This window comes from Platichthys flesus, chromosome 6, assembly GCF_949316205.1.
Source record: "Platichthys flesus chromosome 6, fPlaFle2.1, whole genome shotgun sequence".
Taxonomy (NCBI): Eukaryota; Metazoa; Chordata; class Actinopteri; order Pleuronectiformes; family Pleuronectidae; genus Platichthys; species Platichthys flesus.
This window is the reverse complement of record NC_084950.1, coordinates 17,422,743-17,450,416: the sequence shown is the minus strand read 5'-3', so window position 1 is coordinate 17,450,416 and position 27,674 is coordinate 17,422,743. Positions and strand designations below refer to the sequence as shown.

The 27,674-nt window shown below is 43.4% G+C and overlaps 1 protein-coding gene across 3 annotated transcripts in view; it reads right to left on the bottom strand.

Annotated features, from left to right (window-relative positions):
• Nucleotides 1-27,674, bottom strand: part of LOC133955615 (contactin-1a-like) — a 70,028-nt gene that overhangs the window by 8,549 nt on the left and 33,805 nt on the right. For all 3 annotated transcript variants that reach the window (XM_062390536.1, XM_062390537.1, XM_062390538.1), the window contains exons 2-18: nt 26,711-26,845; nt 24,706-24,744; nt 16,838-16,964; nt 14,885-15,063; nt 13,726-13,821; nt 12,135-12,341; nt 10,609-10,708; nt 9,890-10,065; nt 9,530-9,654; nt 8,935-9,052; nt 8,582-8,729; nt 7,378-7,505; nt 5,949-6,121; nt 5,036-5,159; nt 1,187-1,348; nt 778-927; nt 102-172 (exon numbers count right to left, since the gene is read on the bottom strand). In XM_062390536.1, coding sequence (XP_062246520.1) covers nt 102-172; nt 778-927; nt 1,187-1,348; nt 5,036-5,159; nt 5,949-6,121; nt 7,378-7,505; nt 8,582-8,729; nt 8,935-9,052; nt 9,530-9,654; nt 9,890-10,065; nt 10,609-10,708; nt 12,135-12,341; nt 13,726-13,821; nt 14,885-15,063; nt 16,838-16,964; nt 24,706-24,744; nt 26,711-26,765 — 2,178 coding nt within the window. In that variant the 5' untranslated portion in view covers nt 26,766-26,845. The remainder of the gene's footprint in view (nt 1-101; nt 173-777; nt 928-1,186; nt 1,349-5,035; nt 5,160-5,948; nt 6,122-7,377; nt 7,506-8,581; nt 8,730-8,934; nt 9,053-9,529; nt 9,655-9,889; nt 10,066-10,608; nt 10,709-12,134; nt 12,342-13,725; nt 13,822-14,884; nt 15,064-16,837; nt 16,965-24,705; nt 24,745-26,710; nt 26,846-27,674) is intronic.

Below are 27,674 nucleotides of genomic sequence, written 5' to 3'. Positions count from 1 at the left end.
GTCTTTCCTCTGGTAACTCAATTTGGTTGGGCATGTTGCAGCAGCACCGTACTTTTCCATAACCTTTTTCCCCCTGTGCCCTGTGGGAAGTCCAGACCTACCGTCCACGTGATGGTCAGCTCTCTGCTGGTCCCTCCACCCCCGCCGATGTCCGAGGGCGCCACCACAGGAACTACAATGAGACAGCAAAAGCAAAAACCCTCAGGCCACATGCCGAGAATCCACACAAGCCACGCCAACCCACACAGGCTGTAACCTCTCCCTGGCAGCGCTACTGAAACATCCTTCCTCCGCAAACACAATATCAATGTCTTCCCCCCCGTGCCAAACGCAACACCTTAATGTCCATGTGGGAACATGCGCACCGGGGGGGGACGGGGGGGCGGAGAGGCTAAGCTCCTTTTTTGTTTTGCCTCGAGCCTCGAAGCTCACTCTCCGAGGACGATTCTTTTTTTAAGAGAGGTTACTGTAGGCCTGTGATTTCCATTTTATAATTGAATATCAGTATACAGTTTCAGCAAAGTGCTCATTTGTAGCGGTTTGTGTGGTGAGCTTGGCAGAACGCTGGTGCCGTAGGAAGGGCAGCACGGTGGCTTTACTGCTGACTCATACCTACAGCGCTACGTAACATAAGTAAACACGGCTATAATAGAATGATGGCGAGTGAATATTAGAATGGAAAGCTGGACTGTGCTACCACGTTTTCCGTGACCTTTCAAGGGACTCCCACAAATCTTGTGTACCGCACACTGGACTAGAGTCGGGACGCGGTCTTACCTGCTTCCAGGGTCGTGTGTTTGGGGGACGGGTTGCTCGGATCTCCTGTCCCCAGGGTGTTGATGGCAATCACCCTGAACTCATACTCGGTCCAGGGGAGCAAATCCACCACGGTAGCTGTCTCTGTGTTCCCCTCTACCTCGGCAGGAGCTGCGGAGAGATGCACGGTTTGGTTTTACAGCGGCACAATGTCAGGGTTACAGCAGCTTGAACATGTTATGTATATCTTAAAACATATACAGCACGTGTTGCTCTTTCGGAATCAATTCCTATGTTTATGTTCTTGAAGCGTGAGTAAAGGACGTTTCTAAGAGACATTCACCACCATGCAGGTCCGCAGCATCACTTTGTCCCCTCAGCATTAAGGCACCAGTGTTTATTTGACTATATAAACATATGGAGCTCTCACATGTAGTGGCGTTCTTCCAGACGTCGTTCTGGAGGAAATCCCTGTACTGGATGGTGTATCTGGAGATGGGGCTGTGGTTGTCTGCTCCCCGGCTCCACTGCAGCGTCACACTCTTGTCGGTTTGGTTCACCACTCGCAGCCCACCTGGGGCCCCCGGGGGACCTAAGGTAGAGCCAAGAGACGAGTCAGCGTTATGCGATCAGGAATGAACTCCAGGGTGGCTGCAGGATTGAAGGAGGAATTTAATGAATTTCCACTTTTACTTGTTCCTCAGGGAAACTGCGAAAGAGAAAGACAGCACAGTTTTTCTTGAAAGACCTTTAATTAAGCTCAGAGGGGAATTGTTCTCCAAGGTCCTGAGCTGTGTTACAACTTTGTAACTCAACACCAGTCTCCAAGATGATGCATATGAAACATATCAGAGCTTTTAAACATGGTCTTTTTACCGTCTTCTTTAGCAGACGTCAGCAAAGATGATGGATTAAAGCGCTTAGAGCTCAGACCCCCGCTAACATATATAAACTGAAGCTTAAGCGAGATCTTTTGAATCCAGCGTGTCTTTCTTGGTCTCTCGCCTGCTCCTCTCGGTTCTACCTCTGGAACATAAAGTAGTCTAATAGAAAACCCAGACTGTGTTGGGTTGAGCCTCCCAACCCACAACCCCACAAATCAGCCAAGATTATTTTTTCCTAGCCACGGATATGAGACAAATAAGGCGATTAGACAACTAAAGCTGGACAGGCCTTAAGCGTCCCCTCTCCTTTAAGAGATGCAGGGTAAAGCATAGCAACTTGTGAGAAATCTAGTTTTTGGTTACGATTCAGCCCATAGGATTAAATAGTGTGCTGATTCTCTGTGTCTGTACAAAAGTTTGTTTGGATGAACTCTTAGTACTTGTAGTTTAGACATTAAACACTAGTTTAAGACATATATAGAAATTTGTACAATGCAAAATAAATATAAACTGTGAAAAAGCATTGCATATGTATGCAGTTAAAACAACACTGAAAAGGCCAATGCACACCTTCAAATACAGTGGAGAGGTGTGTAGGAGAAAAAACACATGCAGGGGAGAGGAGAGGAATCCTCACACTGTCCTGTCCAAAACTTTATTAAGTGTACAATGTTTGGTTCCCGTGGGCCTTCATCTTTTTTGCAAGTACAGGACAGTGTGCAGGATTCCTCCCCTCACCTACATATATGATAATAAATTTGAAATTTCATGGTTAGAAAATGACAAATCGACAATAATCAAATGAACGAAGTTAATGAAAAGTTCTCCTGTCTCACAGGCACTTAAGTTAACCCGGCCACATTTCAACACTGTTCAGGCAGGACTGAAACATTATGCTAAAAAAACTGACACACAACCATCTTATGGAAAGAGAGGACCTCTCCTCTCCCTATCACAAATCCCTACTAATAACAAGCTACAGGTGCAGAGCTGTGTTTTTTGCTGGGACGATCTCCTTAAGCTGATCTGCTTCCTCATTTACTCTGATAAATAGCCATCGTTCATCCCTCCCTCGCTTTTCCATGAACTGCTGGCACTTGGCTCTCCATGTAGAGCGGCCCACGGCCCTCCTGTGCTTTCGGTTACACTCGGGGGGGGGAGACATGTTACAGAGTTGGCCACTGCGCCTTCACCTGGCCATCTGTCAGCACCTGCTTCTGAAAGCAGGGGCGGCTATAGGCAGCACAGCCAGGGCACAACAAGGATCACTGGCGAACCAGATCACTGCTACGCTTCCTGGGTTTCTGTCTGAAGACAGCCTTTGTCCGCCAACGCCGGGCCTGTTCCGAGGAGCGAAGGGGGGGGGGGGGCTGTAAGGCAAGCTCTCAGTCGGCAGGAGTCGGAGGGGTGGGGTAACAAATGATGAATCATCCAGGAGGTGAAATGACAGACAGAGCGCTGCGGAAGTGTGGCAGTGTTGATTTGGTAGAACAAGTGTGAGATCAACAGCACTCCCTTCCAAATGACTGTGGTGAGAGAGGTGTCCCACACATTTAAGTCAAGTCTCATTGAAATGCATTATAAATTAAACAACACTCTCTACTATGTTTAAAAGATATCTATGTGTTTTTTTTCTGAAGGGGGTATTTTCACATTTATTGACAGGATACTAAGAATTACAGGCATGAGTTGAACTCTAAATTAAAAAACTCTCCTCTCTTTGTCTTCTTCTCTAGTGCAGTTGTCAGAAAATGAAGAATCATTCTGCTCTGAGCAAAGTCCAACATGTTCGCACTGTTGAAAACATTTGACCGAGGGGAATCCTTTTTTGTGCAAGAGTCCTCCTCTCCTTCGCTACGGCAGTGAACACGATAAGGGAAGGGAGAGCATGGAAGACACACAGCAAAGGGCCGGGTCGGAATCGAACCCCCGGCCACTGCACGTGGACTAAAACCTCTGTATGCCTCCAAACCCTCTATAAAATGTTGTGTTGTTGAGTTATAATGAATGAAAGCTGAAACTCAACTCATCACACTTCTCTGTGGCACAGCAGCTCTGCTTGTTCTGTTGAGTATAATCAGGTCTACAACAGTGTCTAACAATACAGCCCCGGCAGTAGAAGCAGTTTTTTATAAGCTCAGAAAACAAAAAAAACATAATGCAGAAACGTTTCAGTTTCTTTTTGAAGCTCACACCACTTTATGACAAATAAGAGATCATTTGCAATGTACCAACACGGGTCAGGCCCCAGCAGAACGCTGTAGAAGCCTTTTATTGGTGTTTAATGGATCATCAAATGCAGACAGCCTGAAAAGTTAGTTTGACCTATTCCGGGTGGTAGTGGTAGATAGTTGTGTCTCTGGCTCCTGCAAAAAGACACAAGATATTTCCCTCCATTGCTTTTCCAGACCTTTCTCTCTCTCTCTCTCCCTCATGTGGTGTCTCGGGGTTGACAGATCATCCAACAAAACAGGCCACGGTCTGGTTCCTCTGGAGAGATTTACTCCTCTTCAAACATGCACTGTCGAACTTTGCCACTTTTTTTCACACACACACACAAACACACAGGCACACACACACAATAACGCACTTTCCAGCTGCATGGAATGGTCTGATAATAACAGCTGGAGAAGTTTTTAATGAGTAATTCCGGAATATTTGTCTGACAAACCGTGGAATTATTTAAAAAGTCATGTGTCGTGTGTTTCAGCCCTGAAACTTGGCCTCAAATCTATAAAGTATATCTCTGGAACATTAAATTGTGACCACTCCTCCTTCAAATAGTCCTGTAAGTCATTTCTGTTTACAAAGACCAAATTATGTTGTTTTTATCCAGTTTGAGTTTACAGATGTTTTCTGATTCCATTGTAGCAGCGACCACAAACAAATCAATGCATGCACCATAGGCACACTGAAAAGCACATCAGGGGTCAGTGGAGGTCAGTAGTTGGTCTTTCATATGTGACCCAAAATGGATTTGCATCACATACGTCAAAGACGACCTCCTAATGTGGTTTGAGTTGTTAACACCAGGTCTGAGAGGCTGTCCACACAAAAAGGCCCCGGCCAAACCGGGATTTAAACCAGGAACCTTGTTGTGGGAGGCAACGCTGCAAACCAGAGTGGCCCCGCCATAAAATAAAGAACAATGTAAAAGAAGCATATCTAAATATTCTGAGGTATCAATTTACAGTTTGGCACATGAAATAATCTGCTTCATTGGACGTGTGTGTGTGAGTGAAAAGCAAAATACAGTAAATAACCAATTTTAAATCCAGAAGAAACTCATGTGTTCATGTAGGAGCCCACTGTTTCGGGTTAGACGGAGAAAATACGTTTTCAAGTGCATATGGCTGTAGATGAATATTTATAGAATTGCACCATTCAAGACTCACCCCTGACAACCAGGTGGGCAGAGGCGGTGATGTTGTCGACGGTGGTCTGCGCAGTGCAGCTGTATCGTCCGGCGTGCTTCAGCTGGGTGTGTTTAATCAGCAGCTCGCCGTTCGAGCTCCCGTTCTGCAGAAAGCAACCAAATATTCAACAGTTAATTAAGCGTCACGCGTGTTTTTTACTGTGGGAGTGATCACATCAGATGAGTTTTCTCTCTCAGCCTGAAACTCATCTTGAAATATGGAACAGGACCTCATTATTTCAGACACCTGCAACATCAGAGAGACTGAGATATCAGCATTAAGCAGCCAATTAGAGGGAGCTGCATATGAGCTGCAGCTAAAGAGCTATCATCTCACAGAGTGTGTTCCGGACAGCACTTTCATTAAAGAGAAGGTAAAAACCATCACATACATTATTACATGACTGCATTCAACTCCCCATTTGAGGCTGAAACTGGTTTTGCTAAAACCATAAAAAGAGTATGAATTGGAAGTGGACCCTGTTGTTTTTTTTTAAAGGGGAAAGTCCTTGTGTACAAAAACAGGGGGATCATCCATCATAATCATAACATGGTGTTTGCTGAGCGGGCAGAGTGACAAATAAGAAATGCTAACCACCGGTTTATGGTCAGAGCTGCTCTACAAGAGAGAGAGCAGCTCACGTCAACAATAATGGATGTTCGAGGAAATTGGTTATTAAACTGATATACAATCCATTTAGAGGAGGAATGTGAAATTGGCTTTGAGAGACCTATCCATTGACAGCAGGACATACTTTTCCGTTCCCGACATCAACCAAAACCTCAAATATGAGTTAACGTGGATGACCTCCGGGCCGGAGCGGCGACATTGAGGGGAAAATGGGGGGGGGGGGGGGGGGGATTTATCCTAACCGACCGATATGACGTCTTACCGGTGTGCGCTCGTAGTGCTGGCTCTCCTTGTGCAGGTCAATGACGCGGCCGTCCAGCGACCAGATGAAGGTGATGTCCAGGGAGGAGTCGTGCGAGGCGCCGCACTGCATCAAGGTGTTCTCTCCCACTTTAACGTCAGCGTTGGCCGGCGCCAGGGTGATCTTTGTGGACTCTGAGGAAGAACAGGAGGAGGATGAGGAGGAGGTCGGTGGTGACGAGGGAGAAACACAACACGCGTGCCTCGGTCCTGTCCTCCTGTGCATGATTGCTGGACAACACCTCACAGGTTATAAACATCGCAAAGAACATCCGTCTTTGGAGTAATAGCAGGACAACTAACAAAACGGAGAGAATCCGTGTGCAGCATTGCCTTCCATCCTTATTCTTCTTTCCTGTAGAAGAAGAATGTTGGTCTGGAAGTCACCGTTTGCTCCCAAAGCCTGTGTCGGCTCATCTTCCAGGTTTGCTCTGTCGTTTCTTTTTTATACATGTTTGTTGAAATCATTTGCTGTCTTATTTTTGTTATCTGCTGCTACTGTCGGTACATTTTTGGTAATTTTATTATTAATTATTAAAGTTATATTATCATATGATTATTTCATTTAAATTTCTATATTTTGTTTGTTTTTTCCTAGATTTTAAATGTTCATTCATTCATTTATTCATTCATATTGATTTATATGATAATAATTATTTATTTGTTACTTCAATTAACATGTTGTATTGGTTCTTAGTAAGTTTATAAGTTAATGTGGGACCAAAAGCGAAGGAAAGGCAAAAAGAATGTAAAAAAAAATAATAAATTATGTAATGATGATTAAGAGGCCGAGGTGAGAAATTTGTTTAACTGCAAGAGGAAGTTACAGGAAAACAGCTCATATGAAAACAGGAACATAGAGCTGTCATAGTGCTGTTTCCATAGAATTGATATAACTACTCAATAAATACAAATGCCCAGTAGAGGGGAGTAAAGAGCTGCACTTCCGTCTCTATCCAGACATCAAATGTAAAAGCCTAAAAATGTTTGACAGCTGAGATTGTACGCGTCTGAATAACTGACAAGAAGAAGAACCCACAGCCAGTGTTATTATTTGTACTTTCAATAAAACTATGTCAACATGTTCATAACTCATCTTCTCGTCTCATTTCTCACTGAGCAGGGTGAAGTCTGAGTCCTTGTCTCATCACATCTAAAGTGATCCCCTCCCCTCCCCTCCCCTCTGCCCTTGGGGAACGACTAAATATCCCCCAGTAGCCTGTGGACTGTCACTCGGATCAGAGCCACGCAATTCAACAGCAGACATTTGGAGGTCGGCACAGGAGTGATGGCCAGGCAAGGCCGACATCAGTCCTCCTGAAAGAAAGATTTAAAAGAAAGAGGCACGGACAGAGTCATTCATTAGGAGCAGTTCATTAGCTGGAACTTGCCTGTGACCAGCAGAGTGCCCGTGCTGTTGGCCTTGCCCCGGTCGTTCTCGGCGAAGCAGGTGTACCGGCCTTCATCTGCCCGCGTCACGTTGAGGATCTCCAGGCTCCCGTCCTCCCAGATGAACACCCTGAGGAGAAACCAGGATTAATTCCTCACACGCCGAGGAGAAAAAAAGAACTATACGGTATTAAATATTCAGCACGATGCGTGGGGTCAAAAGTCCAGCGCATGTTATTCTGGGGATGTGCGTGGATGATGAAAATGTCTGAAAGAGCTCTACCACTTCTCCAACAGATGTATGGTTTTTCTAAGAAATATAAAAAAGCAGAAGAAGTTGAAACTGCTCAGCGAGAAGCAACATTAAAAATGCGCTAAAGGCAAAGAGGCAACGTTTGATTCATTTCTCTTCTCTGCATATTTCATATTCATGCATGACAAACAGCGTCGTGCCAGCTGCCCCGCCGCCACGTGCACTCTCACGCAAACAGCAGCCATAGAGAGCATTAGGAGGCATATGCTGCATGGTAATTTGGCTGCTGCTCCTCCTCTGCGCGAGTCCCACCGTGGTGAACGGGGGTGTGAGAGGGGCTGGGGGGTCCTGGAGCTCCCAGATTAGGCGTCTTCTTCTTTTTCAGCGAGGAGCCTGAGACTGGCGGGGGGGGGGGTTTGCACATCCAGTCTGACCGGGCTGACGAGCTGCGGAATGAGCTTAACGTCAGCCGCTGGCAGCAGAGCAGCGCACGTCACTGACGAAGCAGCAACCCTAAAGACTGAGTGCACAGGAGATCTGCGGCTTATAGAGATCCCCCAAATCACTGCTGTGTGTGTCTCACCACTAGTCAGTGCTCAGACACGTGTCGTTGTGTTAATTTGACCCAGATGTGTCTCAGAGATGCAGAAAAACTTTGATATTTGCATTAAAAAACTTGAAAAACTGACAGAGCAGCCTCTATATTATGACAATGGTGCACAGGATAAAAGGAAGAGGCTTTGCCAACTCCCCGGTGACCGGGCCCGACCGAGCTTCATAGGCCAAGGTCAAGGGACTGGGATGTCTGGAATAGCCCACTTGGCTGACCACCTCCGTGACCCAAGCGTGGTTAAGTGCAAGACAATAGATGGATGGATGGAATGACGGATGGCGGGTGTGACGGACGGATGAAAGGAAAAGGAAGAGTGCCACCACATAAAGAGGCTGATCACCTGGTAGAGTTGGAGATCAGCTCCGTGTCTTTGCTCCAGGAGAAGTTTGGCTTCGGAGCAGCTTTCGGTCGACACTGGATCACCACCCGGCCGTTTTTGGCCACCAGGACCCTCTTCACTGGGTTGTGTTCAAACGTGGGCGCACAGGCTGAGACGGGACAGAATTCTAGATTATTTATCACAAGCTCAGTAGAATATGCATTGGCTGCAGGCTTGCATAGATCTATTTTAGAGAGGCGAGTTAGTGCACGCTACTTCGAATGACCAAAGCCAGTTTTGTAGAAGTCCCAATGAGACGTGACCTTTTGAATCTCTGACGCAGCCGTTTGTGTGGCAGCCGAAGTTTGACTCACCGAACACACGCAGCTCCGCGTTGGCATATATGACTCCGTGGCGATTCTGTGCTATGCACTGGTACATCCCCGAGTCGTCGAACATCAGGCTGCTGAACTTCATCTCGTTCCTGTCCAGCTGTGGGAAACAACCGGAGTTGTGGAAAATCACCATTCTACATTTTTCACCGTTTCCCAGCAGTTTAGGAAAATCAAACAGCTGATTGTTGACATGCACAGAGCTACAGATGAGAGGATTAGCTGGACTGGGAGGGGGTCCCATTAATACCTAATGATGTATCCAGCAGCCCCCCCCCCCTCCACTCTGCTGTCACCAGCTGCAACTTTCTTGGGTGTTTTTCTGTCCTGATGACAAGTTGTTTGTATGGAGCGCTACACAGCCCATGCTGGCACCGGCTCAATGACAACAGATCCCTTCTCCTGACACCAGGCGTACCCGCAGTGCCAGCTTCCTGTCACCCCTGTGTACCAACCGTGAGATGCACACAGGTTCCTAACAGACCGAGCTGCAGAGGGAGCTCAGCCTTTTTTTTTAATAGCTGAAGCTAAATTATTCCATTTTAGGAAAACAAAGATCTATGAGTTGGAATATTACCGGTTCTCCGTTTTTCAGCCAGTGGATGCGTGGTTTGGGTTTGCCGCTGGCTTCGCAGGACATGGTGTACTCGCTGTGGAGGTCTCTCTCTGTGCTGCTGATGTGCTCTACCCACTCAGGGAAAGCTGCAAATGAGGAAAGTCAACAGTTAGAGGGAGAAAACTACAAAGCTGCTGCATAATATATGACACGGGGGTGATGTTCACGGAATTAAAGTAGGCGTCATTTCTAAAAAAAGAAAAAACTGAGGAAAAAGTAGTAGGTAGATAAGAGAATAAGACTGGGGAGCCAAATCCACACAGAAAGCCTCACAGAGAATTAATCAGGCTGAAGAGGACGTTTATCAATTCCGATTCTTACCTTCCACAGACACACGGGCAGTGTGGTAGTCTTTTCCTCTGGAGTTCACCGCCTCGCACTGATACGTGCCGCCATCTTCATACTGCACATTGTACAGGTGCAGATGAGCCCCCGCCTTCTCATGATTGGGCGGCATTGGCCCCTCCAGCTTTTTCCAGTGGATCTCAGGAACGGGGCTGAGAAGGACAAAGGAAAAAGAGACAAAACACAGTAAGGCCTGATTCTTGTGATACTTATGCATCACCGCACTCCGGTCATCACCACTCCGAGACTTTAAATCTTTTAGCTCAGTGAGAAGGCAGCGAGTCTAAAAGTGGGTTAGCTTCTGTTGAAAAAAAAGTTTTTCTAGAGAAATTTATAAAATTGTGATTGTTTCAAATATTATGTTTAAGCTGTCAATAATCTGTATACATGCTGCATCATTTAAATCAATCAATAAATCAATCAAATGTTATTTGTACATCCCATATTCACAAATCACAACTCTGATAAAGACCATTCTGAGCCAAAGAAGTTACCTCTGGGATCCCTCTCCCATGACGGACAGAAGTGCAATAGATGTCAAAGTGTAACAGAAGACATAACAACAAGATAATATTTACAACATTCATGAGAACAGACTGTGTCTAACATATCGTTTAAATAAACTCATAACAGGGAAACATTTCCTCGTAGTTTTATTCCTGAGAGAGAAGAATAGACTTGTTCATTTCTCTTACTTTCCCAGAGCGAAGCACTCCAAGGTGATATTCTGCCCGACCAGAGCTGTGGTGTCTGGGAACTTGACGTTGAGGTCAGCAGGGTACTTCCTGATGGGACCTGAGAGGAATAACAACATCGTATTTGTATTATCACTCATGCTCCCACTTCCAGCTGCTAATCCTGAAACAAACGGCGGTATGAAAATAGCACGGGGCATCGGGTTGTGGTTGTAGTGACTGTGTGCACTGTGCTTGTTTCCTGCAGTCTAGGTGGGCATGTTTAGTCATAACCTGTAAAGTTGATTCTGTCTGTGGGGTGTAAGTGGGTGAGTCCAGACTGGGCAACAAACTGTGTCGTTTCCAGGAGTCTATCTGTCTTTGATTTCCTGGCGTCTCAGCCTCTCTGTAAATTGTGTACTGAAGATGACAGTTACCACAGCAGGTGATGCTGAACACAGTTCACTTCACGAACCAGAGATTTTCAGTGTCTGATGGTTTCCATTTTAGACAGAAAACAGGAAAATGGGGCCAACGACCAAATGTGAGCTCAGTGTTTCCTGTGTTGTTAACATACATATTTTAAAATTAAAGGAAACAATTAAAAGCTATTTAAAGATCACACAGCGTTACGGTCCCTAAACGTCAGCAATAAAAACATTAAACACTTTTCTTGCTCTCTAAAGCCAACTTGTGTTTTTATGCTTAAACCCTAATCGGAACACATAAGATATAGCAATAAAGATAGGGTCATAAACTGTAATATGAAGTTCATGTAAATATAACTCATTATGACAAATGCAATCACACTCAAAAAGGCAAAACTACACACACGCAGACACAAAAACTAGTTAAAACGCGAAATAACGGTCGCTTCATACCCAAAAGGCATCCCATAATATTCCCATGCATGAGAAAGCATGAACAACTGCTCGGCTCGGAGACACGACACTCAAGCTTGTGTTCTTTTGTGTTCTACTGCTAAAGACTCACTTGCCACAGGTAAAATCTGTCTTCAAGTTCGATGACGGTGAGAATAAGCATCTGATGCAAGGTCCCTGGGGAGATTGTTAAAATAGCCGCTGCCTCGTTTTCTCATAGTAAATATTGCACTAGTTTCTGTAAACACAACATTTCTTTCGTAACAATCATGAGCACAAAGTTTTAGTCTCTTGTCTCTGAGGCTGTTAATGTTACAGTTTGTTCTTTGAAAACAAACGCTGTCTCCGTCTTTACATGCACTTAGATCCTGGGAGTAAAATGATCAATACAGAGTTTAGCGTACAGTGAGTTACCATCAATGTTACACACTGCATTAATACAGCACATTATACATGTTATTGCAGCTCAAGTATCACTCTGTCATCAATCTGGTACAAGATGATTAAACCAACCTTGATTTGGAGTTGGGCCTTTATGTGCATCATATTAAATCACTGGCTGTAAACGTGATGAAACCAGAAACCACTGCTTCACTGTGATGGTCATTCACGTTCAGGTCAGAAACAAGCACGTGGTAAGACAATGGTGGGACGTGAGGTACTAACGTTCAGCCTGAGGCACCAGAGGGATGTAGTTGGAGAACACGCTCTTGGAGATGGACGGGCTGGACGCGATGCAGGAGTAGTTGCCGGTGTCCGACGAGTCCACCTTGGAGATGTACAGGTTCCCGTTGGACTGGGAGACAAAGCGCCGCTGGTCCAGCGGGATGAAAGTGGGGAACTCGTTGAGGATCCATCGGAACGACAGCTCGGCTGCGGGGAGAGAGACACGCTGTCAATCAAGACTGTGGACACACAGCAACAGCTTTGGAAAGAACCACGGGGGTTTGAGGAGAGAGCTGTTTCTATTGGAATAATCTCAGCACATGCAAAATAAAAATAGCACCATTCTTTGTAGCTGAGAGAAATTTATTATTCGAGCATCTATTGACCTTTCAGATGGAATCGTATCATTCTGCAGGCTGAGAGGCAGAATGGAGAGCGAGTGCAGGCACATGGGCTGGCTGGGATAATTGTGATGCTGTGGTGAATTACTTAACAATGCTCTCAGACTGTTGTGTTAAACGGATTTGCATCAGCATGGAAATGTAAATATGTGTACAGCTTTGTGGGTCGATGGCTGTGGCTTAACAAATGGGAATGTTAATGGTAAGAAGAGTAGGTTTTATGTAACAATGTTTAAAGTGTGAAAAGCTTGAAGAAGAATTAAATGAGTTCACCAACAGACCAGAAATAGAAAAGATATCAGAGAACCAGCTTTGTGATGAAAAACTGAATATGGAAAAAAAATGCATCTTTTTTTTGAACTCTTATAACCAAGTAAAACATGAATATTTACAGGAATGGCATTATACATCAGAAGAAATTAAGAACGTCAACTCCATCCCGAACCACCAGGAGGACAACATTTCCATTGGTCATTTCAGTATTTCAGGAGTTTGATTCACGAGTTGCATAAAAACCTTGACGCTTACATTCTGATATGAACCTGATTAAAACAAAGGTCTGATAACACACAGTCGTGTCAACACCATTTTCTGATGACCTTAACCCAAATATGGTCATACTCGGAGTAATAAATAATCGAATTAATACGTGGAGTATTCCGACCTTAGTCTCATTATGTAGACATGTATACATTTCAATCAAATTACAACACCTAATAGAGTTTAAATGCTGCATGCAACCTCACCACTAGATGTCACTGAAATCTACCAACTGAACCTTAAACTAATGTTAGCATATTTAAGAGCTAAACTAAACGTTTCTAAGATATTACATCATATTTTTAGGTATTTAAGGCTGGTTACTGCATTAGGTTTGGATGATTGAATCTGAGTTTTTTTATTTTGACTTTTAAACCCTCAGAACTCGAAGCAGCTTCTTGGCAGTTTTTGTTTGTTTGTCTGTTTTGCTCGAGTTACATTTTTGACTGCAATATACAGTCCTGCACATCTATGGAAACAGCACAACCACAGCTAGAAGACTCACATTGCTGTGGACTGCAGCATCCAGGAGGGGACCCAGTGCTACCTACTGCACCGCTGTTCCGTCCACATATTAATCACTCAGATGTTTAAGCTGCTCAATGAGGAAGGTCGAACATTATCGGAGGCATTTGCACAACATGCTGTACCTGGATGATGTGGCGGGGGAGCGCAGAGCAGCACTGCCCCCTGTCCCTCTTTGATTTTCACCGTCTCCCTCTCCTCTGAAGAGAAAAGATCCAGGTCTGAGAGAACAGAGACGAGAATGACGGTGAGACAAATTTCAGACTCAAGATCCCCTCAGAATCTACCATCCCATATTTACATTTGAGTATCTCCTTCACCTAATTTCCATCAAACATTAACAAAAGCTGTATAAAGTTCATTTAAGGACATCTGCTACACTGACATGAACTGTAGTCAAATCATTCACACATTGAACGTTCCACACCGCTAATGATTTGTCCCAGCTGCCCTTGAAGTTTCTGTGCACTTAACATGCATGAAAGTACAGCTGCAGGGCAGTTCTATGTTAGCATGGTCTGCATGCTACTACATGACTGCAGCCTAGGGTTGCAAAGGGGCGGGAAATTTCCGGCAAAACTCTATTTTAAAGATGTATGGAATGCAGCACACACTGCAAGTTGAATTTCTACCCCGCACTGTGCATTTCTCCATCACATGCACAGATAATTCCCAGCATCCTGCACACTACAGCAGGGCTATTGAGGCCTGCTGTAGTGTGCAGGTCTAGTCAGGTAAGTTTCAATGATATTACTGGGGAAATTATATTAGCATGCTGATTGAGGATTGTTCATCTGTTCATAGCCTATTTCTATTCATTTCTCCATCAATTGTAAAATATTTTTAAAGATGATTCCAATTGGCCAACTATTTATATCTCTGGCATTGCTTTAGGGTTACAACCTTTTTTCTCATCTGATTCTACAGAACAATGCCACGTGCACTATCTCATGTGTGGAGATATTTCACCCCAGCCAATGTAGAAGGAAAGGCTGTGTACATTTACAAATACTGTGCAAAGACCTATGTTAAGAATGACACAAAGATTCAGAAGAATATAGTCAAGTGCCCAAAGTATCCTCAGGGCTCAAATCAGCCTATGACAAAACTAAATGTTTATATTTATGTCTGTATATGATGAGGTAAATACAGTTAGTATAAATTACCAAAACAATTTCCAGTTTATTCCCGTTAATTCCCATGGAAATTTCCAGCTTTGAATATTCCCGGATTTTGCAACCCTACTGCAGCCTAAATGCCGGGGGTCACATCTGAGCCACTTACATCCGAACTGGACCGAGCCCTTTCGGCTGACGACCGCTCCGAACATGTTGGAAGCCATGCAGGAGTAATTCCCTTCGTGTTTGGTTTTGAGTGGGTTGTTGATGACCAGGTTGCCTCCCGCTAAACTGTAGAGGCTGCCCTCTTCATTCAGATCAATGTGCAAGTTGTTAAGCCTCCATCTACAGGGAAAACAATTGGGAGTTAGTATAAGCAGTCAGTGTATGGTATGGAGAATAATAATAAATAAAATATGAATATATTAACCAAGCTTCGTATTTTCGCTTCATTATTTAAATGTGATCCAGTAAGTTGTGGTTTCAGATTGCAATTCAGAGAGGGCACTTAAGATTATTCTAATGACATGTGTACATCCTGACTTCATAAAGGACGTAGGTTGCGTCTACCTATACTTGGCATGGATTGGTTTGTAGAGGGGCGAGCGCCTGATGTTGGTGTTTTGTCAATTTGCCAGTTTGGAAAGGAGTAAAAGAATGAACGGGTTCATTTCATTAATTTCATTAACACAATGGTATCACTCTTACCGGCATCTCCAGCTTCAGATGCAGTACTCAACACTATGTGTCGAATGCATCAAATGAACGTCCTCATCGTTCAAACTGAATATAATCAGAGGGAAACACTAGAGGCAACCCTGTGAGTTGCTTCTGTTTCTTCTTCTGCTGCTGTCTTAACATCCTACAACTGGTCTGAACTGTTCCAAAAGTGTTTTCACACTGCAAATGATTTTTTTTTGTTTTTTTAACAAATGTCATGTTTCAAAAGGCATAACGAAGTGATCTGTGGGTGAAACATCTTAAATACTCGATACCAGTGGTGGTGGAAGTTAATTCTTTCCCCTTTGCCAACTAATTCTACGCTGTCTTCATAGTGAAACTGATTTTGGAGGACGCAGAGCAATGTCATTTACATACATTTACATCTAAATTGAAATGGATCATCTTTAAAAGGTCTGAGCTGCAGAATGAGGCTGAGATGCGATGGCAGTGCCGGCTGTGCTGCAGCTGCAGGAGCAACTTATCTGTTATAAGGTTCTCCTGGTGCAACGTATTTTAGCATTTAAATTATTTTTGTGTGAAAAAAACAAACAACATGTGCATAATAAGACGACTTGTGCAGATCATGCAGGGACAATTTAAAACATTTTTGGTGTGTTCATCTACTACACACACAAAGACACACACAGACACACAGACACACACACACACACACACACACACACAGTCTTATTAAACCTAAGAATTGGCTCTGAGTTAAATATAAACATCCTTGTGACCTTGTCATTTAGAGGCACATATCATCCTACTACTTTTCTGTTACAAAATGACCCAGAGTTTTACAGCCACTAAAACCGAGGAGTTTGGAAACTATGCTGAGACTGTCAAAGTTTGAAAACTCTAGGGCTGAACTGCACGTCAGTGAGGGCAGACAAGTAGAAGTTGGAAATTTTGACAAAGATAATGATCGGGTCATTTCAGTCCGGGCGCAGCCTTCGCTGATTTATCGAGATCCTATTACATGACCCTATTTCTGAAGGCATAATGGCAGAATGCAACATGGATCAATTACAGGCATTGCTGACCCTGTTGTTTTTGCAAATAGCTGCTGTTAAGTAGAATTTTATAATATTACAAATGTTTAAAGGAGACAAGCTAATATAATTTGAGGAATCTGTTCACAAACACACGTATGCCCAGTGTATGTGAGTGGTCATGAACATGGCGTGAACATAGATGGCGAATGAAAATGATACGGAGCAAAAATGATCGAGGGTAAAAAAATTGTTTAGTTTTTAAACGCTGCTTTCGAATGAAAACATTGTAGTATTGATGTAGCATGAAACACTATGAATCCCATAGGTAGATCGAGGCAAAAGATGGGAGGCATGCAGAATGCCTGGTGGGTAGTAATGACTTTATGGGGAACATATGTTACTTGTATGTGGCAGGTGGATTGGCCCGAGCGCGGCAGTTTAGGATGATTTTGTCCTCGGGCGACTCCTCAGGGTAGATGGTGTCCACCGGCTGCTCCTCAAACACTGGCCCGAAACCTGCGGCTTCATCTGTTGACAACACACAAACAAGACCAGGGTAAACAACAACAAGCTGGGTCAGACGTAAAAAAAAAAACAGGATATATCAAGCTGTCGCAGCATTCGTCTGGCACTTCTGGAGCAGTTACATGAAAAAAAAAAGCCGACAGCTGGGTTCAGACGTATACACCAGCGAGGGACTGACTGCGGAGGACCTGTCTTTTAACATCCAGCACAGTTTGAGGTTTTCACACACCTCCAATGCTAAGTAGCTGGTTTAAGATAAATCCTGGTCATAGCTGCAACTAATCCCACCGCTGAATCCACACAAACTCTCTGCGGAGCATCGAGCAATGAGGCCGCGTTTTTTTATTCCAAATCGCAACCTCACACTAATCGTGACCGAGATGTGCTCACTCCGGTGCCAAACCACAGCAACACCATCATCTGTTGCCAGTGGACATGATATTATTACACACTAATTCAAATCCCGGGGCTGGAGAAGAAACGCCAGTTTGACTTAGCATAATCCAACGCCCCTTCTTTTCTTGCTGCATGTGTCATGATGAAGCAGCTGCACAGGCAAATCCAAAGAGAACAGTCTTCTTGGTTCGATCTGCCTTTACAGCATCGACACACACATACATACAATTAGCCCCAATTAGTCATTAAAAACAGATCATGAGCTTTGGCGTGAATAAGACATAAACACAATGCCGAGCTATGAATAAGCAATGAGGGTAAAATGTTCCCAAACGCTGATGATTCTCCCACATCAAGAGCGTGTGTAGGTGACTGCAGGCATACAAATGGGAAGCGTGGCTGTGAAGGTGTGTTTGTTTGTGTGTGTGTGTTTTTCTGATTGCCCCGTGTGTCTAAGAGCGTGCAGCTGACACCTCAATGAGGAGATGCTCTCTCTCTCTCTGATATCCTGCCTCTATTCGTCACCGGGCCTGCACAGACGCTTACACACAGTGAGTGAATCACTTACTCACAAAATGTCAAACTGACATTGAAAATGTGCAACCTTTTCGAAAATCTGTACAAAAGGCTTATTTGCATGATATCCTGCCGCCTGAAGCTGTATTCTAACCACTGTTTACTACCACAAAAGCTGTGAGATGAACTTTTTTGCAGAATAATAAGAATTTTTATTCCAGCAGCACAATGTGTTTGCGCTTGACTTAAATAATCTCCAAAACTGATTACTTTGGTAATCAATGAATCAGTAATGGAACCTATTTTCTGGAGTTTGTCCCTGATTTATAAATGATGAGACATATGCACTGAACTCCAGATAATCTCCTGGACAGCCCGTCCAAACGTCTGAGTGATATTTGCTGCGGATATTCTCCAGAGTTTTGACAGCTGTTAGATGCCTTACATGTAGAGGAAAGAAAAGGACGCCAATGTGGATCTGCTGCAAACACAAGATCTCCTCTGAAAGATGTGAACCCTATGCAGGGACTCCTGCCCCCTGCTGCCTGCTCCCCTCCCTCACCTGATCGCTATTGTTGTGAACGATTCTGACTCGGACAATCTCCTGCTGCATTGTTAGTGTGAGAAAAGTATAGCTGTGTGGTCGTCCTCCAACCTGAAGGTCGGCAGTTCAATCCCAAGTCTGACCCATCTGCATGCCGAAGTGTCCTTTGGCAAGATGCTGGAAAAGTGCTATATGAATACAAAACCAAAACCAAAAAGTAAACTCCGGAGAAAGTCGATGAGGATCCACTCCCACTCACACACTGCAGCAGCAGGACTGTGAATTACTGCCGGCTGAGAGAGAATTCAATATGTTATATGTATTAATAGGTATTGTGCGCCTGATGGACAGCACATTAAGTGAGGAACTATGTTCTGGGAACAAGGGAGAAATTAAAAATAGCATTGAAAGAAACAGGGCTAGTACAGGTAATACAGTGACCCTATTGTACGGGAGTAGTTCTGCATGAGTGTTGGATAAATGCGTTGCGTGTAAACATGAAATACACTGTAAATGTTGGATGTGCTGGAGTCACCGAGGCTGTGGAGCCGTGCTGAAATAACAGTCGGCGTGTAACTCATGAAGAAGAAGGCTGGTGCCGGTCCTTCTTCCTGTAATGTGGGATGTGACAGATGGTGGAGGGGAGTGTTAAAGCATACCACATAAGGCCCACAGCCTGGAGACACACACACACACACACACACACACACACAGACCTTGTACATTCCCTCTGCCTCGCTTCAATTTCTCTGTCTGTCCGTCTCTAACTCTCTCCGGCTCTCCTCTGTCCCCACCTCTTCTCTCTAACCTACATCCCACTGTCGCACCCTGCTCCTCTTTTGTTTGGCTTTACTTTCACACCTACTTTCCTTCCAATGTTCTCTTGACTCTTCAGTTCCCAGCAGCTTGGACAGTGACGGACTGTTGATTGCTGCGTCGCTTTGGATGAGAAAGATGGATTGCCATGAAATTGGTATGACGTGCAGCAAAGGTCCCTGATTGGAGTCAAACTGTGGATGTGGCAGTAACGTGGCTGCTGCTGTAACCACGCGCCTACCAGAGCACACTGAGATTTTTTCTTTTTTTCTAGCAGGTATTGGGTGAGAGGCAGGGTACAACCTGGACATGTCGCCAGCCAGCAACAGGGCCAACATACAGAGAAAAACAACTATTCACTCACATTCACACCACGGCCAATTTAGATTCTCAGATCAAACTACCTCCAATCTGCATGTCTTCCTGTGGGAGGAAGCCGAAGAATCCAGAAAAACATGCAAACCAACCCAGAAAGAGACCCCGGTCGAAAAGAGAATCAAACAAAATAAGGTCACAGACCACAAAACATTAGCCCCTTTTTATTGTTAATGTCTACATCCATCTGTCATTGGATAATGGATTGGTAGAAAAAAACTGACTCAAGTGTGAAAAGACCTTCAGAGTCATGAACTCTTTCCATCCTCCTCCCAAACGTGACTGATGTAAGTACCTCTCACCATCTCTCCAATTTAGCATCCCTCTTTCAATCTGCTTCACTCTCTCTTCAAATCAGAGTCTCTCTAAGGTTCTCCTTCTCTCTGGATCAAAGCCCTTCTCTGTTTCCCTTCCCCTCTGTTTTGGCACAACTTGAGTAGTAGATGGAAGGTATTTATATTGCTCTTTGTGTCTTTTCGACCACTCAGAGGTCCTTACAGTACAAGTCACATTCACTCATTCACACACACAGAGCTTTTTCTATCAGCTGCACAAGGCGGCTCAGTGTCCTGCCCAAGGACATTTCAGCCGGCATACTGCAATAGTGATCAAACCACCAACCTGCTGTTAGTGGATGACCCGCTTCACCACCTGAGCCACGGCTGCTCCTGAATTGACTGTGGATACCCTTTTTTGTCCTGTTTAATGGCCGAGTAATGATTTACTCAACAGTCAATGGAGAGATGCTCGCTCCCGCCCACGCAGACATAAAACATATACAAAGAAAGAAAAGGAGGACAGTAACTGTCAGGCCACATCGGTGCAAAAAGGGAAGAAAGACCCAGACACACAGAGGCAGTGTGTCTCAAGGGCCTGCTGCAAGTGATCTTTTCAGGACAGACTTCATTATCCAACACAGACTCCCATTCAGGCAAAGAGCAAGCAAGTTTAGACGGTCATTTGAATCTGAAATACCACACAGACGGTTTATTTCAGGAGCCCGCTATATCCTCTGGTTTCACTTTCTAATGAGGCATCAATAATTCATTGAGGTAGAAAGCATAATTTTAAATACATGACATGTTCATTTGCAACCGTAAAACCCAAGCAAACATAAAACCACTTCCATCTCTCCTGTTTCTTCGCCGTTTTTCACGTGACACGCCATTAACGTTTTCACAGGTTAGTGTGCGTTTTCGTTGCACATCTTAAAGTCACATAATTACTCAAACTCCCAGAGGACATTAACCCTCTGATGAATTCACTTTTACACACAGCTGTGTGTTTTAGCTACATCTGCCGCATGGTCTGTTTGCACGACTGAGAAAGTGTCCAAGTGGGACAGACAGCATATTGTCTCCTGGAGGCACCAAAAGCACACTGTGGCAATAATTACCCACAAGCCCCTGAGCCACACTACGAGGCATGGTGGCAAGAGAAACATGTCCCTGGAGTAAAACTAAAATCAACCTTTTTTTATTTATTTTCTGCATTAAATGAATAATATATAATTATTCGGATCCCTGCTGGATATTTGCAGAGATATGGTCAGTGTTGGTGCCAGATGTGACATCACGCTCAGAAAGAATGACTCTGTGAAGTGGCAGCTGCGACGGAGCAGAGCGATGAGGGCTTCACAGTCCATGACATACTGTACATAACAAACCTGACTACCCCCCCGTGCCAGATCACTTATGGAGGAAATGGTGTTTCAGTGCCCGCTCAGTCAGTGTGAAGGACACTGCATGAAGTCAACCTCTACCGATGACATTTAAGAATACATCACTCACACGAGGCAGCACAAAACTGCCAGACCAGATCCAGACCATAAAAATAAAGAGTGTGAAAAATATTAGCAGCACCTTCTTTGGTGAGATGAAATCAAAATACATTTTCTTTGGATCAGATGGGGTCCAGGATGTTTGGAGTGGACGTGGCTGCACAGTGCCGACTGTGAAATGTGGGGGTGGGAGTGTGAAGCTCTCGTCAGTGGTCTGACTGATACTTCACCCGTCATCTCTCAAAATGTACCCAACAAACTTTTACTGAATGGATTTAATTCATTGTTTCTTGCTATTTACTTTTTTTGTGTGTATCATTTTCTTTTGAGATTTGAGCTCCGAGATTCGTTTTAAATGACAAACTGACAATATGAGGAATCATAAGTAATGAAACAATAACCTGGTCAAATATCTTCCTGTTTGAATCCAGCACGAAAAAGAATGTTGCTGTATTTCCAAGTGAAAGATGGAGCAGTGAAACCCCTTCGGCAAAGAGCAGCCGAAAAAATCATCCGTCAGAAATGACAGAACATCTCTGCACACATTTCTGCAAGATGGACATCATCCTTATACAAGGAGGATCAAATCAGATCGGCTCAAGTTATTCTCTGATTATGTTTCTGAAATCACAGAAATATTGTATATGTGAAGTGATCCAGGGACATGGATCTAAGAACCGAGTTGGTGGAAAACCGGGTTTTACAATATTTGATATAATCCACTTAGTATGGTCAGTATACCAATCTGGCAGTACAGAAGGTATTGGGATGAGTATTGCTTTAATAACTGATGCATTAACTTAGCTGTATGCTGAATTACAGTTAGATTGTAAGAGATGATTGTTCTAATGGCAGATTCTGCAGAGGGGGTCCCTGCTGGAAGGCAGCCTGCACAATGCTCTGACCTTTGAGGAGCTTGTTATTGACTCGGCCGCCTCCCATGACGATGCATTCATCTTTGTCCAAGTTTTGACAAAATGTTCAAAATTATAAAGCCTGAGCAAAAACAGTCGCCAGAGTCCAGACTGCTTCAAGCTTTTATTTTGTATATAAGTGGAGATCAACCTGTGCAGGAGGTGACAGACACACAGACTGTGAAAAAGATCTCTGGTCAGAAGGAGAGAGAACGAGTGGGTGAAAAATGACAGCAAGGAAAAAAGATTCCTCTTGTTACTGATTCCACCATAAAAGTCAACCTGCATGCAGCAGCACAATTTTTTTTTCGTGGCAACAAATCAGCAAGTCGTCTTTTACTCTTTACCCCTCGCTCACATACGCCTTTTTTCCCAGTAAAATAAAAACACAAAGGGAAAATCTTGTGCAGACTCAGTACATTATACATACATACAACGTGTGTAGGTATTGAATACAAATCACTTTGATTTTCCTTATTTGCAAAATAACCTGATCTAGAGGAACAGCGGAGACATTTGAGGAAATAAATTTCTTCACTTTCTTGCCGGTAGTTGGATGAAATGATCAATACGGAGTATTTCTGGACTATTTGTTGGCTGAGGACAGAGACTTCCTGGAGCCTCAACTGGTTGCCTGGCAACCTCGCAGGGACACCCAGCCAACTAATAATTTTGGCACATAACCCCACATAAAAGCCCGGCCTGTTGTTTATACACTTTGGTTATAGTATAGATCAAACCAGTGAGACAGGACATGTTAATTACTGAGCTTTAGAGGTGCTGAGTGCTGGGTTTGTTTTACAGATCCAATGCTATAGCCGCAATTTCAATCTTTATACAAAGCTACACTAATCGCCTACAGGCTGTGGCCTAATATTTAACATGTGAAAGTTTATCTCTATTTTCCCATAAAACCCCACAATGATGCGTGGTAACTGTATAACAAGTCCTGGCTCTGCAGACCGCCCCACATTCAGCTGCTCAGCACAGTGAAATGTCTCAGACCATCTCCATTGATGTACATTTCCAAGTAGGAGAAATACAGAAATAGCCACAGAGGACACAAACAGAGCTTTTCATTAGGTCTGTTCACAAAGACAAAGGGGCAGTCTGTCACACTGGATATCTCTTAACCAATCCTGACAGCCAGATACTAGTGTGGTTTTATCACCTCAGGGGCTGGGGCGGTCAAAGATGGGAGCTGATGCCCATCATATCAGACAATCTACTGTCATTGTTCTTTAGGGACATACTCAGGGAAAAAAATGTGATTTTGAGAGTAATTTCCTATTACTACCAGTTTAATGTGATGAAGGGAAATAAAGTCACAATTTACGAGTAAAATGTTGACTTTATTATTGTTATATTATAAAAATAAAGATTAATAAAATAAATGTAAAGAAAATTATCCTAGTCCTGATATTAATGATAATGTAATGCTGGTGTAAGAAAAGATTAGGTATTTTGATATTTTTGAAACCTTTACTTAAATATAACTTAACAAGATGCTCTTCATTTTTTATGTTAACACGATGAAAGACTGGTCTTCTGATATTACCCCACTATAACAACACATAGCCTTAAATTATAACTTCATTTGTGTATTATAACAACTTTCTTTAAGTAAATGCATGAGATTTTTCTCAAGATATTAAGACTTAATTCTCAACATCTCTTTATAATACAAAAGCTTATAAAGTAAGGAGGACATGGACTTTTCAATGGAATTTTAAATCTGACATTTTCTAACTTTGCTGCATTGTTTAGTCATTGACGCACTAAGTAACAGTCATTACAGTCAATGGAGTGTTTCTCCAAAATGAAATAGAATTAAATTCAAAACACCCAGCCAGGAAAAGCTCTCATGCTAAGAGAGTTTTGACAGAACAAGGCATCGAGCGACCGAAAGTAACTGGCTGTAATCTCCTCAGACAGATCTCGCAGTGTGGCCTTGAATATGAATCACTCTGAATCACCTCCTCCTGTGAACTCCAAGGCCACGGCCTCATCAACCTGCCTCCGAAGGGGCACAGCTTGTTTGCCTCTGCTTTGAAAACCGTGAATCAAATGGAGCCTATGAATTGTGTTGCCATCCTGCCATTTCATTTTTTCACATTTCAGGTATATACTATCATGGTCTGAATGAGCGGCGAGGAATCCCTTGAATTCCTCAAGGGGACCTCTACAGAACATGTTGATGGAAATAAATCGCTTGTCAACCCTGTGACCTCTCTGATTATTAAACATTCTCCGTCACCTCCTACTCAGCCTTGACCCTGGAACCTTATCAGCACCGGTATGACATTTTACGAGTGTTTTCCTCATATCCAAACTTTGGACACTCATGAATGAATTCAAAGGTACATTAATGTAGGATGGAAGCTGTAAATTGAATTTCCTTACCTCTATAAAAGTCAGGTACCTCCCCATGGAATGATGCATCTGTGGGGAAAAAAGGATATCATGTCAGCATTTGGAAACAAGACCCACGACCCCGATTCAAATAACATCTGTTCTGTTCTTGATCACAGGTTTTTCACACAGATTTCACAGGACAAATGATATGAAATATATTTCATCGTGACAGGGTTTTCTGCTATATTTGTGCCTTTAAAAGAAGTGGTGCTTTTAAGAATGAAAGATTATCGTTGGTAAAGGGCCCTTTCCGTAAAAACCACTACACACTGCCAAAATACACAACTCAAAACTTCGGGGGTTGGCTTTGAAAGTGAAATGGTCAGACGGTATTCAGTTCAGGGACAAAAAGCCACCTTAACCCTATTGTAAATGGTATCACCTCGTAGTTGTCAGAAACTCTTGACCCAGTGCTGCCATCCATTGGCTGTTTTGCTTAACAACCACTGCAACTGCAGCTTCGCAGTTTCAGAAAGTCTAGAATTAGTTGGCGCCTATTTTTCTGAGCCCCTAGGTCCTTTTTGCTATGGGCCTTTGAAAGGCTCCTGATTCAAAGGGTACATTTAGAGAAGCAAGAAATAAACAAGACCCACCCAATGATTAAACAACAATACGACAGTTAAACAATTTTGCATCTATATGTTGTAGTCTAAGCATTGGTTTGGCTCAGCTATAAAAAGCACACACACACATTCTGTCCTCTGTGGCCTGAGCTTGACGTTTGTTCCGCTGTCAAAGCATTGATGTCACATTAACCATCAAACTTTATTCTCGTTGGGGCTAAACAAAAAATGTCAAGCTAATGTTCTCTACCCACAATAACAGCCTGAGACTCTTGGTTGGCTGCTGTCTGTTTAGATCGAGCAACAGGCATATAGTTCAGCTCATTTATGCATGGCTGAGTTAGTAGATACACCACGTAGAGCATGTGTGAGCAGTGCAGCCTTGTCCGTGGTGTTGATGTATGTCTCTCATTTCTACAGCTGGATGTGATGGTATTTCCAGAAGTATATTCTGAGCTTTAGCTGCAGTGCTGCCAAAATCTTTGGTGAACTCAGCTACAACGCCACAAATACAATCCCATATCAGTAAAAAGAGGAAAAAAAAAATTTGAAGTCCCCGTGATCTCAACGTCAGTTTGAGACGAATGAGTTGTGAAGCCCAAATTCCCAATGTAATCTCCCATTTTTTAGGTCTCCATGTGCAATCCAATCTGAAACAAGTGAGAATAGCCGCGGGAATGGGAGCACAGAGGAGGTGGTATGGTTTGTAGACAGGTCATTTTCAGGGCTGCTGTTTTCTGTCCACTTTGCTTTATTTCCAGCACAGATGACTGCACAGCAAGATCAGAAAAAAAAAGCAATGAAAACTCCAGAACCTCTGAGAGCACAATGGCCAGGCCTGGTCCATTAGCTCCACATCTATCTTGATAGCTTTTTTCTATAATTTGTGCTCTTTTTATTTGGACTCAGAGTCAGGTCAACAGGTTTTTGAACATGTAAAAACCATATACAATGTACAAGAAATTCAAGTTTCTACATGTGTACATGAAAAGATGAAAAATGTAATGGTCACAGAAAGATTTAATATTTATATCTAATTATCATGACTGTCACATTGCTGAGGCTGAGGCTGTCTTCAGACATGGACTGAACTCTGGGTGTGATAAATGAAATGTCTGAGTCAGTAGCTCACTTTTCCTGCCAACCTCTTGTAAAATGTCAGAGTGACAGCATATGTGGCGGACACGGAATTGAAAAAAACCCAAAGGAATACTCTTTGACTCTCAACCTCCTTCTGTGTTCCTCATATGTGAAAGGCAAACTCGGGAAAATGTTCCTAATCCATGTCTAAAAAAAAACAGGTTGAGGGTGAAGTATGATTTTTAGAGACAAGATTCTTTCTTATCTATCACAACAGGAATCCGGCATCTCAAAAATACCATTTGACACATTCTATTAATTCAATGAAGCTGCTCTCTTGTGCTACCAACCTGCAGAAGAGAGTGAGAGGACCAGGAGATGGAGGAGCAGGGTGAGGTGCAGCATGATGCTGAAGTGAGAACCACCTGGTGGGGTTACAGCTTAAAGCTCAGCTGATGGAACATGAGCAGGACTGCCTGGATTTCCTTAAAGAGAGGGAAGAAAACACAAAGAGAGACAGATGGTTAGATTTAGAGAAAAACATGTTTTGTTTGAAGCAACTGTGAATGTAAAGAAATATGATGAAACCTCAGGTCAGATATTTAAAATAGTAATAAACAGAGTCTGTTGACATTCATAGTATTTTATTTTAACAAAGAAATATATACACAAGCAAAAAAGAAAGCTAATAGCATCAGCCTGTCAGAAAGGAGCATATTAATGTTGAATAAATAGCTGAATTTTGTTAAGCACCATTTGTGATTTAAAAAATACATCTCATGAAAACCTTAAAATTTGGTTTTGTACAAAACACCAACATCACATTTGAGAAGCTTTAAATGTTGATTATTGTTCACCAACTAATAATCTCAACATTATGTGTATTTGTCTCGCGGGGGGCATTAATGTGAAAACTGTATCAGCATCAACCGATGTCACCGCCCATGACAACAACCATCTCTGACCGGGACGATGCTTCCGTGTTAGATGTGTCTCTGCTTCCTGTCAGCTTCTCAGGCACAAGCTCCTTGATTGGTCCACACCTCATGAATGACATTTTGGACAGTTGCCAGAAGGAATCCTGAGCACTGGTTTAGCCGAGCAGTCATCTCCCTGTAGCCTCACTGCCCCCGGGATGTCAACACCACACCAGGAATCACCAGAGCAGCACCGGCACTGAGACTGGCACCCAGTCCGAGTGTGGACGAACACCACAAGCACTCACTGAGACAGAGAGGAAAGCTGATCTCTATGTAATGGTTGACAATAATCACCATATCAATGATACTATGAATAATGTGTTTAAAATAATCT